This window comes from Triturus cristatus, chromosome 8 (genome assembly GCF_964204655.1).
Source record: "Triturus cristatus chromosome 8, aTriCri1.1, whole genome shotgun sequence".
Classification (NCBI taxonomy): domain Eukaryota; kingdom Metazoa; phylum Chordata; class Amphibia; order Caudata; family Salamandridae; genus Triturus; species Triturus cristatus.
In genome coordinates, this window is record NC_140591.1 from 1,108,888,623 (window position 1) to 1,108,902,544 (window position 13,922).

Genomic DNA, 13,922 nt, shown 5'->3' on the forward strand with positions numbered 1-13,922 from the left:
GTTAATAGTGCCACAAGTCTCAAGCAATCTCTAGCTCATCATATTGTCAAAAAGGACCTCCTGAACTCCAGCATTTCCCTGAACCTTAACGATGGAGGCTTGGGCTTTATGTGATATTTAAAATTCATGTCTAGAAAATGTAAAAAAGGGATGTTCGAAACATATGCTTTAAGCATTCCACAGGCAATCCCAGCCTTGGCACAGACTGATTCATGTACATGGAGGTAAAAAATCTGAAGAGAGACAGGTTCATTCTATGGTGTCATATAAGGACAGAAAATAGGCCTTCTTCAGGGGACAGGCTATAGCCTCTGTTGCCAGTGGATATCTATATTGGCTAGAAAACGTGGCTTGGTAATGGGAATTGTGTGGTTTTACAATAAAACATGCCAGTTGAGGTTCAAAACCCCAGCCACAGCTGCCATACCTGGTTGAACACACCTTGTAGGCGCGTATAGTGTCCACGCATACGCAGTATTGTATTGCAGTGAAAGTCATAGGCAGCAGCGTGGTGCTTCCTCTGCCCATTCAGCACAATGGATTGTCACAAGGTTGCACCTTATTTACAGTGTGCTGAATTGCAGGGGAGCAGTCACTGTAGGGCAACGTTAAGAAGCAGCAACCCATTCAAGCACTTAGTAACACTATTCCTACGATTTTTAAATAGACTTTAAACATAGCGCACTGTGACCCCTTCCACGGGGTATTCAAGGCACTTCACATAACGACTGTTGCCCTCCGTGGGGACCATCATCCCTGACACCCCCTTCTTTTCTTAGGGCCAGTTTTAATAAGGGCTCTAACAACCTCCTTGTTCTTTATTGTCAATGGCAAAATTCTTCGATAAATAGGGCCCTTCTTTAGGGCTAGTGCTCAACACAAACCAACAAAAGCTCAGCCACGCACACACACAAACAGGCACCCACAGACAACTGACTTATGTTCCCATAGCTTATTCTTTTTGCCATCAGCTGGTATTAGTACTTCTGTGACTTAAGCAGTGCTTAATTTGAGCCGGTGGTTTCCGGTGCTCAGCTCCGGCACTTAATTGTCAGCACCGGCGCTTGTGACTGTCTGCCAAAAAGGTGGCGCTGTCTGGCCAATTTAGAGGTGACCACAACAACAGATAATTAATAATTTAATATAAAAATTAAAAAATTACTATTGCCTGCACTCAAGCCATTTTTATAGCTTTGGGGGCCTTACATAGTTCGAATTGTTACACTTGTAGGAGTGTGAGGGTCAGTAGTTGTGTTGTTACTATCATTGGTAGCGTGGCAGGAGCAGTGTGTGGTACAAACTGCAGTTGCCTCCTGATGAGAGCCCTGGCCCTTATGGTTTTTACAAATTAAGCACAGCTTAAGGGACTATTGGAACTTGAAAACTATGGAACCATGGTCAGACAAACAGATGCGTCCACCAGCTCAACATGCCCTCCGCATCTCACAGTACAGTATTGGGCCACTCTCCCCCTAGGCACCCTTGATGCTAAAATTGAATAGAAAGGTTCTATTTTCATGTGCACCAGATATGACTCGCTTACATCATTTAGATTTCTTGCTAATCCTTATCCTAATATACTTATTTAATTATAAAAAGTAAATTTGAGGCTTCTGACCAAAGTTCTCTTGGTGATATGAGTGGATATGATAAAATGTGACATGTGGTATGCGAATGGTATTCACAGAATACAATAATTAACATTGTTTTTAGTCTTCTTTAAACAAACGTAAAGGTTATCTTTTTTTTTACATCGTTGATAATTGGCTGCGTGTCCACTTTCTCTTTCTTCTGGCTAATCTATTTACAAACATTATCAAAAATATGGTATTTACATGTGTGTTTTATATTTTTTTAAATTTCGCATTATTTTGCTTTAATGTACAAAAATACCAATTCTCAAGTGTCTATTGTTCTTTCTGTCTCCCAGGGAAGCACTAAAGTGAAGGTGTTGGTTTCTTGGACTGGGAATGGACTTGATTCTTACCAACTGTATGTTGGAGTGTAATTTTTGGGATAATGATAAATAGGAGAAACAATGCAAACTGTAAACTCAGATGATGAAGGTCTGGTTTTAAAAAATGCAAACAGAAAAGAGCTACGCAGCACTTCTTTCTTGTGTTCCCAACTGATATGGAAATCCAAACTTCTGAATTTCTTGGTGTTTTGATTGGCCTGCAAATCTCAGACTGCTGCCGAGCATACTTTAACCGCATGATGTAGTCCATCCCCGTAATCCATGTGGCTTTAATGTAGACATATTGTAGTGGTGCTAGAGGGGGCAGTGCCTAGCTGGGGCTGTGAGGAGATCTCTCATCGTGGGGGCTGCCATCTGAGTTCTCAGTCTCTCCTTCGGAGATGGCCTGCATTGGTGCATTGTACAGTCGGCAGCGTACACTATAGCGGCTGCTGCTAGCAATTGGGGGCACCCGGGATCGCCCTACTCGTGAAGAAGCAGTTGTGGCCTTTGGAGAGAACCCCTCAGTGTTGACTCTGGGGGAGTGTGATGTTAGGGGAGATAATGCTTCGGCACCTGGCGACACCTGGTTTGAGTCATCAGTGTTGAGCAAGCCGTCCCCACTTAGCTCACCAGGAGATTTTGGAGAAATCGGGCTCTTCAGTATCTCAGTGGCTGACATTCGGTAACTAGAATCTGACCGGCTTCCCTTTTTCAGAAGTAGGAGCTTGAATTCTTCATTTGATGTGTTGGACTTCTTGGCGCTCCTGTAGATCATGCCCGGAGACTTCTGAGTGCCCGCTGGCGTACTCGCAGCAGCAGTCGCATTTGCCCCAGATGAGGCTTTCAGTCTACTTCTGGCAGCTGCATCTCCAGACTCTTTTCTCCCAAGAATTTTTCTTTTAGATCTATACAAACATGAAAAATATTTCTTATCAAAAGGAAAACAGTATCAGCACTTTTATAAACACTGGTGAAAAGTATTTAAGATCTCTAGTAGTGCCTTTCTCTGATACAATTGAGACCCACTATCAACACTGTCAAGTGGACATGGTCAAGAGACCACGACCACCAAGACACACACACACAAAATAACTCACAACCAAGATAACAATCCACACCTAGGTCCACTTCCTCAGGCCCCCAGGCTGTCTGGTTTCTCAGATCCATGTATAAATGCACTTTTGTACAGCGATTCATATTCCCATCTGCACCTGGTACTAAGAAGCCGCGCAAGAATAAAATGTACATCAGACGAATACTAAAAAAATAACCTATAACATGGAACAACAGCCTTCATGTTTAGTTTTTTAAATGCTCTCATCAACCTGGGCTACTGATATTATTCTTACCTTAAGAATGAGATTGACATTACTAAATTTAATAAATATCATCACAAAATGTAGTGTAAAACAATTGCAGCAGTACAAGGTAAACATTTTCTTTGAGTGTGTATATATATTTATATGGCTGCATAGTAAAGGTATTCCATGAGGCACAAGTGTGTATGAATTTGCATTTTGCAGCATATAGTAGGGAGCCTCTTACCGTCAGTGTTACACAAATACCCCAGCTTTATGAAGCATAACTCTACACAAACTTACATTTTGCAGCCTAAAATGGGGGGTTGTGGGGCTTGTTCTCTGTTAAATCCAAATACCCCATTTTCATGTCTGCATGAACGCATAGGGGGTCATTACGATGGCAGTGGAACCGCCACTGGCAGCCTGCCGGTGGCAGTTTCAGCACCATCGTAAAGCACTTCTCCGCCTGCCAAATTACAATGGCGGGCGGTGTGCTAGCAGACGCAAAGTCCATCCACCATGGGTCCGCCACAGGCAATCATTATGATTTCCTGGAGGACCCACCCTGCATCAACAATATGGTGGCGGTGCCCAGCAGGCACCATCCGCAATATTACGATGCTGCTTCCCCACCACCCGGTGTATGGCGGTGTAACTGCCATTCACAGGCTGGTGGGGATTGCATTTGGGGGCCCGTAGCAGGCCCCCCTTGTGTTGGGAGAGGTGGGTGTGCACTGGGGAGGTACCAATGGTACCCCCCTACATTTCCCTGCACCAGGTGGCAGGCACCGTGTGGTGCCTGCCACGTAGTGCAAGGAAATCCAAACAGTGCATTTCGGACATTGCGGCGGGTGCTGCAGCCAGCAGCACCGGCTGCAATGTCAGAGATACACGATGCGACCGCCACGGTGGCGGTCGCATCATAATCTCAATGGCAGGACCGCCACATTACTGTCGGACGGTCCCAAGCCTTGGCCATCGTAATGACCCTCATAGTTTTCAGTGTATAGAGCTGGGGTTCTTACTCTCTCTGATCCCCAAATATCCCATCTTCATGAAGCAGAAGTCTGCTTGATCTCACATTTTGCAGTTTACAAATTAGCGGGCACTTTTGTCTCTGTGATACCCAAATATTCCAACTCACCCATTTTGCCTGATACAAGCCTGTAATAAGACAACACAATTATGCTTGGCTGGATTCAAATAACAAAAATTCCATCTCAGAATGCTTACCAGATGATTACAATGATGGCAATATCACCCTTATTTATATCAAAACAACCAATCATTCACCTCAATTCTACCACCAACAGAGTTTCCTTTCTGGTCTCAACACAGTCCCTAAATTTTCCAATAAAATCACTTATTTGGTCATGTTTACAATCTTAGCCATATTATTGTGCTTTATTTGATCCCACACCATTCATTAGTTGATCTATCTTTTGTGGTCCATTTGATATCTGTATTAATATCAAATGTTTCACTCATCTTTTCTTTGCCTTGTGCACTATGGCGGATCTTGTCTATGCTTGATCATGGCCCCATTGAAAGAAAGCTGTGATTATATCAGTTTAGATAACAGCAGCACTATCATCTGCTTCCTTCATGGCAAGATGCATAACATTACTCTGCAACCATCCTACCAAGAGGAGCTTGCTTGTCCACACTCCCTTCAAAAGTTCTTATTTTGGTTTGGTAGATCGAGGGAAAAGTTTGCTACAATAATGTTATTGCCGCCTGGTATGTTGCACAAAATACAGGCCACGGTGGTGATATCTGTATATTTTCTATACTGCCAAACCTGACTTCCTGGGTCTGGTTCCTGCAATCAGCAGTACAAATTGGTCATTACTCATTTTCTCTTAACCCTGGAAGCAGTCACAACTTACTTTCACGTCTGCAAGTATTTTCATTACATAACTTTTAAATGATGGACTGCTAAGTAACTCTGTGCTTCTTGTAGACATGCAGACATATTGGACCTGATTCCCAAAGGTAAACTTACACTTTTGTTTAAGTTTACTCTTTTTCAGTATCAGTGGCGTAGCTAGCCCTTTGGCAACCTGTGGCGGTCCCTGCGGTTTTCCACCCGCAGCCGCATTGAAGAGCGGGGAGGGGGGTTTGCTCGCGAGATTCTGCCATTTGCTGTCCCTCGACGGCCGCATCGTAAAGCGTGGGAGGGGCTTTGTGCTGGCGAAATTGCTGATTGACGCCCTGCGAAAGCTGCATTGTAGAGCGGGGGATGTGCTGCCAATTGCTGCACCAAGACAGCAGGTAAGAGCGGGAGGAGGCCTCCACTCCCATAACTCATGCTGCCCGGAGTGGACCGCCGCCCCCGCTATGCCACAGTTCAGTATTCACAAACTACGATTTGATAGTAACTTTATGACTGAGTATTCTCCACAGGAGAGGCGCAGAACTCCGCACATAAACAGATAGGCCTGTCCACTTGCCAACTACTCCAGGCATTAGTAGTCTCCACAGGCCAACTGATACTCTGTTACATGCCTTTCCCTTCTCCTGGGAAGGCTGATTGGGGAGCAACTGCTGGCTATGTGAGGGAGAGAAGAGGGAACACAGATTCCAAGTTGGTGTTAAAAGGCAGCACAAGGTAAGTATGAACACAATCTTGCTACTGTTTTCATGTGTAAATGGATGTGTCAGTGTGTATACTGAAACATTATTGAGTGTGTGCACATATATGTGCATGCCTGACTGTGTAAGTGTGAAAGCACGTATGAGGAATGTGCTAGGCCCACTGCAAACCCACACCCTCACACAACTGTTGTACTTCTGGGCAACCTGTGGATATCCATAATGTGATGCACATTGCCTAACCCTTGTAACATGCTGGCCCTTGCACAATGGTTATAATTCCTAGCAACCTGTGGGCATAAATGAGATGCTGCCCACTGCCAAGCTTGGCAAAATGCAGGTGCTCACACATTGGTGGTGTTTGTTGAAAACTTGTTGGCATCCCTAGATCATGCCCATTACACACCCCTGGCTCGCACACAATGATATAATTTCTTAGCAACTTGTGGGAATCAAAGATATAAAGCTCCATCTCTGGCATAATACTGGCCCTGACAGAATAGGGTCATTCTTGCTATACTGTGTGCACCCACTGCACAATGGTGCCCAATCCTAGCCTACTGGTCATCTTGGTAAAACAGTGTTAATTCCTGGAATACTGTAAGCACCCATGGAACAGTGATGGCCCTGGCTATACAGCGGTAAATATTGTCACATTGTGGCCATCTATTGCGTAGTGGTGTTAATTCCTAAAACATATTGGGGCACCCATAGCACCACCACCTGCTAGTGGTAGTTCATAGCTTAGTGTTGGCATGCACAGCATACTGGTGTCCACCTTGGCATATAGATGGCACTGGATTATGATTATAGCTACTAGAATGTTGTTGACAGACATGTTATGATGGTGTTTAGGCAAGAATGTAAATAAACTTGAATAAATGAAAGACCAAGTGGGCTCTGTGAATAGTGTAACCATTGCAAGTGAATATACATATTATGTGCACTGGTGTAAAATATTATGCAACCCTCATTTCAAAACCGAGGACTGAGATGTCTTTGGCGAAACCTATTGCATTTGTAAATGTGTGTTTACTATTCAAACCATTGACTGATTTAGTTGGGTATTTGTGGAACAGACATACACTGGATAGTGTCTTTGTGGTGCTAGGCGGCACACAAGCCATAATTCCTTAGCCTAGAAGATAGGTGAAGAATCAACAGACGAAAGTTTAAGGCTTTTCTGAAGGCTGAGTTAACATTCAATGACATGTCTTTAAAGATCATGCCATGACTGTGTTATTTTAGAATACAATATAAATTGTGAACTCAGAACACTTCTCATTTAAGCAAAAAGCTTGCAGTATTTTTTTAATATTTCAAGAACTGAATTCAGACATTTTTCCATTAAATTCTACTGATACAAGGCCCAAAGATATTTGGGCCCCATTTGTAACATGGACCAACACGCGTAAAGAAAAGGTAATACCCACACCTCAAGAGGAAATAGGCGCACAACCCCCTTCACAGCACCGCCTGTGCCTGGAGTCTAAACACAATATGAGTGCTCCCGTGGATCGAGAAGTGCAACCATATCACACACCTTACCAAAGCGAGGAGCTGGTCTAGTGACAGTTCACCAAATCAGAGGAAACGAAATGCTCACCTGTGTAATATTGTATTAACTGCTAAAATAGATCAGGTACACTGATTTGAAGTAGTGTTCACCCTATATATGTAATTGACACCGTTAGACGTGATCTGATGGAGTAATGTGAAATGCCTGGCAGCTGCACCTGCTAATTTTTCTGTGTTAAGTCTAATGACTGCAATACACAGTTCCATGTTTTAGAAAATTCAATAAACAACCTTTTTTACATTCTACTGATACAGGAAAAGTGTGACAGTATTAAGTTTTAAAAATGAAATGACTATAATTCCGAATTTGCTTCTGTTCCTCTGAATTTAACAGGATGTCAATATATTTCAGGGAAAACCAGTTTTGTCCAATTTGCCAGGTTATGAATTTAATTTGAAACAAACAAAGGGGGAGGTAGAGGTGTGGATTACTGTGGACTCAACCTCCTGTCTAAGTATACATAACCAAAGAAAGTCCACCTGTACTTCTGTTATCACTATCCTTCCAGGATATTTAATTAACGGAAACACTGGGTTTCTTAAAATAACCCTCACCCACCAAAAGGTCACTTGGTGACATGCTTCATCATTTGGTTCTTCCCGCTCCGCTGCGTGACGGAGCGTGCTAAGACCGACGAAGACTTGGGAGCACTTTGTGGGGTGTGGGCTATATTATGATGTGAGAGTGAAAGGGTCAGAAAACAGTTTGAATTTAAGAAATACCTGGCCACGTGGAACCTAACCTTTATTAAATCCTGTGGTAGGTATTGTTAAAAAAGGGGGAATAGAGAAGTACAATATAATGAGTGTATGTCTCCTGGTCTACATGTTCCTAGCCTAGTCCCTAAGGCTTTTTGTCAGGACCAAAAATTGATCCCTTTACCACTCCTAACAAAAACACCAAATTGGTCTTATCCAAGCTACTTATAATCAAGTGCGAAATGTTGAGTGTAGAAATTTCATGCCAATATCATACCTAATAGTTATATTGCTTTGAAAAAGATATTAATAATATCTACTTCGTGCCCCAGAAGCTCTTCAAGGGAGGGGCGCTTGTAGTCACACATTCGTCATAGCTGCACCCTCGCCCGCATACTCAGCCTAACCGCGGCTTTGAAGACATTAATTCTGCTGTTGCACCTTTTTATGCTTAGGAATTTACTTGCAGTTGTTTCCGTTGTGCACTATGTATTGGGATCTATTTCTCCAGTTCTTTAATTTTATCATTAATTTTGAGCTCTTAATCAACCAACCCCCTTCTTTGCTCATCTATATTAAATTTTAAAATCTTGCTTTGTTTCTTGAAACCTTCCTTTTGGAGCAAACTGTAAATATGAAGTAGAATCCACCATCTGAATTTCCTCCACATTAGTATTCCTATGCAGGAGAAAATTCAGCTGGTGAGTTCTTCTATCCACACATGGAACTAGTAGAAAACCGTCACTATATTTACATTCCAAATGTGCACAATACAGAATGTAAACATCATGATTAACTGTAATACTTATGCTTGACTAAATCACTAACACTGGGTACCGTGAAGTAGTGTACTACCCATTAGCAAAGCTCTTCAGTGCCTTATGACTGGTATTAAGTGCTATATAAATACCATTATCATGCCTTAGTCTTTATTTAGAGTTTCCTTCAGAAATTGAAGGATTTTGAGTTTTCTGTTCCTTCCACAATCTAAATGAAGCTCTAAGCCATTAGCAGTCATTGTTTTGCACAAAACTGGAGAAGCATAGTTTCTATGACTTATATTAAAGAACAAGTGGCTTTGCATTAAACAACATATGAAAGGGCCCAAACGTTGTTGATCCTTATCAATGAAGTGTACAGACGAGACTTTATATGCAATTCGTAGACGTTTTTCATAGGGATTTAAAGGCAGCGATATAACAGTATATTAAATTTTTGAGTATTCTAATATAGGGGGATTATTATCATTAAAGTAAATCCACATCTACAGAATATCGATGGCGGGGCACAACATAGGCTAAAAAGGCTATGTGGATAGAAATGTTCTAATATGTCAGTGAACCTTTTCCACAAAGCTAAACACAATGTTGCAGGAAGGAACGTAAAAGAAAAATATATATTACTGTTAAAATAGATGGATTCCAAATATAACTGAAATTTCATTTGCCTCACTCAATTCACAGTGGGATCTTTAGAAGGGTCTTTCTTTTGAGTTGAATATTGAGGTAAAATTACTGAGGTATTGTGAAGGCAGTGGCGGCCGGCACAGATCGGGGTGGAGGGGGGAGATGGGTGTAAAAAAAGATGGGAAAAAAGTACCTTCTTGGCACGTCTCTCCTCCGTGTTCTTGCTGTGTGATTGGTCTGAGCACTGTGGTTTGGCGCTCAGCTTTAGGAATGGGAGCCTGGGCAAGTTCTCCACCCAGGCTGTAATGGAGCCTGGGTGCAGAACATGTAAAGTAAGCATGACTGTTTTGCGGGCCCAAGAGGGCCGGCCAATCAGTCACTGTGCACTCACAGAGTGCCCACCACTCCTCCCCCCTGCTCTGAGGGCAGAACAGCCCCGCCCCACATATAGGCCTCAGAATGAATACATAAAATGATAATAACAACAAGTTAGCATCATTTTATTTTTTCCTTTATTTTCGCCTTAGCGGAGGAGCCGCCACTGTGTGTGGGATGTCTATAACAACATATAAAATATCTGAGATGTGGTTCTGAGCCAGGTGTTTTAACCGGTATCAAATACCTGTTTCGGAATACAGAACCAGCCAAATGGATTGAGAAACATATTGTTTGACATTGCTTTTCAAAATGAAGCTGAATACGAATATTGCAGTTAAAAAGACAGACTTATGACATGTTTTCATAATTCATATAAAATGCTGTGCATGTTTTATGGAGAGAACTTGTAAGGAACCTTGCTTTGTAGTTTTGGCTGGGCTGTTCCTATTTGAGAAAGACCAACTGATTTGCATATGGCAGGACTCTCGCTAGAGGTGCAAGGTGGGTGAAAAACAATGGTCTGGAACGCAGTGGATGCTGAAAGTATGACGGGTATGCCCAGACGTGGGTGCTGTGTTCTCTGTGTTGAATCAAGAAGGTATCCTTTGGACCAAATAATTGAATATGAATGGAAACTGTCACACAAGTATCAAGCTGACTGTCTGTTTCTCGCCGACCACACCCGGGGCTGTATTACAAAATACCCTAATTATAAAAGGGAAACAATACAGCGACATCCCTACAAAGAAACTATATAAAGTCCATGGAAAGACGACAAAGAAGTATGTAGGAGGTGCGGCTTCAAAATCACGCATATTTTATCCTAAGGTCGGCCTATACACCTCATAGGGGCCCTTACAATCCTATTGGACAACGAATAGCGACTTCTAATAAACAAGGACGTTATTACAATAAAAAGAGTAATCCAAAGGAAATAATTGACTAGTGAAATGGAAGGTACAGACTAATTATTGTTCCAACTCTTGGTGCTTTTTAAACTACTACATGAGAGTCATGAGTTTGGTCTTGAAAAAGATGGAGATATAATCAAGCCATCGAAACACGTCGACGCCTATTTTTCTACACTAAACCGTTTACATGGGCGACAGTTAACAAGTACTAAGCACAAAAGTACCAGGTTCTATGTCCCACATACTGCCTTTACGGATGTGTAATATTCTTGATGACATATTGTTTTTGTCTATATTAGTGACTCTCATGTTTTATGTTTTTTTAAGCTTTTGTGATGAACTTAGGTTGATCATTTTTATTGTTTGTTTTTTCATTTATGCCAAATTATCGTCTGTATGTAACAACTTTTTAACTTTCAATATATGTTGAATAATTAATAAATTTACCTATGAAGTCAGATTTATATTAGTTTATAGTTTTGTATTATGTATTCTCGTTTACATGTATCACAATCTTCCTCAGTTTGGATGAATGAATGAGATTATTGGGTTTGAATCAAGATACTTGTGTGATAGTTTCCATTCATATTCAATTATTTGGTCCAAAGGATACCTTCTTGATTCACTACATAGTGCCCTACTCCTTTGGTTTAGAAGGGGCCCCTCTTTTCTTAGACAAGCTGTGTTCTCTGTGCCACAGGACTCAAGCTATACCTCACTGATGAAACCTAAGAAGGTCGAAACAGGCCTAGCTTTGCTTGCGTTCCTCTCTAGAGGGAACCTGGCTTGGCAGTTTGGACTAGACTGTTCCCAATGGAGCAGGACCAAGACTGCTCAACATATTGCATGTATCTGTCTAGAGTGGCATAATGGGTGAAAAACAATAGTGTGGAATGCAACCCGCGTGATCGCCAGTTGTTAAAAATGATTCAGGCATTCCTTCCATCACCTTCTTTGTTGGGTATGTGGGAGTTGCCATCCTGCAGGCCTACTGTGATCTGCTTGCTCTTGTACTTCCTTAACTCTCCAGGCTGTGAATAAACTGCCCCCACCCGTCTTATATTGAAGAAGCCTGAAAGTAATCCTTTTTTTAATTCAGTGGAGGACGCGGCATCCAGCTTCACAGGGACTCACTGCACTCACTGAGAGAGTACAGCCATTGATGGATGATCCTAATCACTTTGCAGAAGTTTTGCTTACCCGCTATGACTTTTGGATCAATAATTGTACTCAGTTTGCTACAGCTGTTTTCATAAATATTTACTGTGGGTCCGGACCACAGTAAGGAGCACTGTACCGCAGGCTCACAGGAAGAGCACTGTGTGGAAGCCATTTTGCCCCAGACTCCATCCTTTGCTAAATGCCTTGCCTCCAGTCCATAATTAGTAGAGCTCAGGCTGCCTCAACATCCATACTCCACTAACTTGTGTTGCCTCACAAGCTTTCTTTCTTTCAGCTTACCACAGGGCAATAATCTCTTCTGATCTGCCTTCTGCCTTTACCAGTTCCCAACGATCTCACACCGCATGGATGCACCACACTTTTGTATTAAGAGGCCAGGCTTTGATGGTGGGAGGGCACGTCTTGTGTAGAAATTAACAATGGACCATCTATGTGCCTGGAGCCTATTGTTGAATGGTATATAGTTATTCATAGCATAAACATTTCTTTCCGGTACAGGGAATAAAGTAGAGGTTAGTGATGTGCTACACTCTGCCCTTTAACTTGGGTAACACTGATAAACTTCAATCTGCATGCACTTTTCAGAGTTTGTCAAGTATCCAAATTTATCCAGGAGCTTTGTTTGTGCTCTCCTGCCAAGAAAAATAAAAAGACAAGAAAATATTCTTGCTAAATCATATATGCTATGGAACTCATCCGCGGAATGTTTTCTGAGTTTTTCTACAGCTTGCTTTTAGCAGAAGGATCCTCAATTTACTTAATTTTTAATAGTTTTCAAACTTTATTACATTTAGGAAGACTGTAACATTTTAAAGATACTTCACAAAGTTGTGGATGTACAATCTTTGCAAGTTTGCACACCCCTGAACCAGTTTTATAGATATTACTCTATGCCGGGTTGTTTACTGGTATTGAGAACCATCTCCCAACATCAAGATGTTGTGCTTTCACTTAGTCGTAGATGTCTGCCCACTCATTCAAGTGAACCCCGAGTTGAGGAACTCACTTGTATTCAGCCAAACATCAGGATGAGAAACACTGTAAAACTCCAAGAAAGACAATTAAGCTAGAAACTACAATTATAACTGAAGTTAGGCCACCAATCCCACATGGGGCCTGTCGCCCCTAACGTGGGCGTGAAACCGCTGTTACCACACTAGCCTATCCAGATACTGCGAACCATTGGCTACAAAGGAAATCTTGCTTTTCAACAAGGTAATAGTTTTGTAATATGATGTGCACCACATAATTCTATGCTCTTACCTCCTGCCACTCATTATCCTGCATATACCAGTTCCATAGTGTATATATTCATTATATTGTGCTTTTCTGGGGGGAGGAGTTTTATATAGCCCGAACTCGACCCGCAGGTATCAGAGCGCTTTTACACGAGCACCAGTGAGTTACAGACGGACACAATCATTTTGTTAGGCATGGGGAGATTAAGGACCAGATGTATGACCATTGTATTTAGCGCCTCACAATTTGCGACAAATTGCGAGTTGCAAATTGTGAGGTGCTAAATCCAATGTACCACAGTGTCTCAGACACTGTTTGCGATTCTCAATAGGGTCGCAAATTGCGAGGCTCATGAATATTAATGAGCCACTCGCAATTTGCGAGCCCTTTGGGAATAACTGGCACTCCAAGGGATGGTGGCGTGCTGGGCTCAGCACACCACCATGTCTGGGACTGCTTTTCAATAAAGTTCTTTTTTTTTTTTTAAAGGAAAACAGGATGCATTTAAAAAGGAAAATGAAACGTTTTCGTTTGATTTTTTAAGGGCAGGTAGTGGTCCCTGGGACTACTGCTTCCCCTAAAAAATATCTTTAGAGCTAGTCACAAAAGGAAATGGGTCCCCTTGGGATCCCTTCCCATTTGTGACTCCATTACCACCCACTTGTAGCGGGTA

The 13,922-nt window shown here is 42.1% G+C and overlaps 1 protein-coding gene across 3 annotated transcripts in view; it reads right to left on the bottom strand.

Annotated features, from left to right (window-relative positions):
* Positions 1-1,577: 1,577 nt before the first annotated feature.
* Positions 1,578-13,922, bottom strand: part of NHS (NHS actin remodeling regulator) — a 462,726-nt gene continuing 450,381 nt past the window's right edge. For all 3 annotated transcript variants that reach the window (XM_085622665.1, XM_085622666.1, XM_085622667.1), the window contains one exon: positions 1,578-2,865. In XM_085622665.1, the coding sequence (XP_085478791.1) occupies positions 2,289-2,865 (577 nt within the window). In that variant the 3' untranslated portion in view covers positions 1,578-2,288. The remainder of the gene's footprint in view (positions 2,866-13,922) is intronic.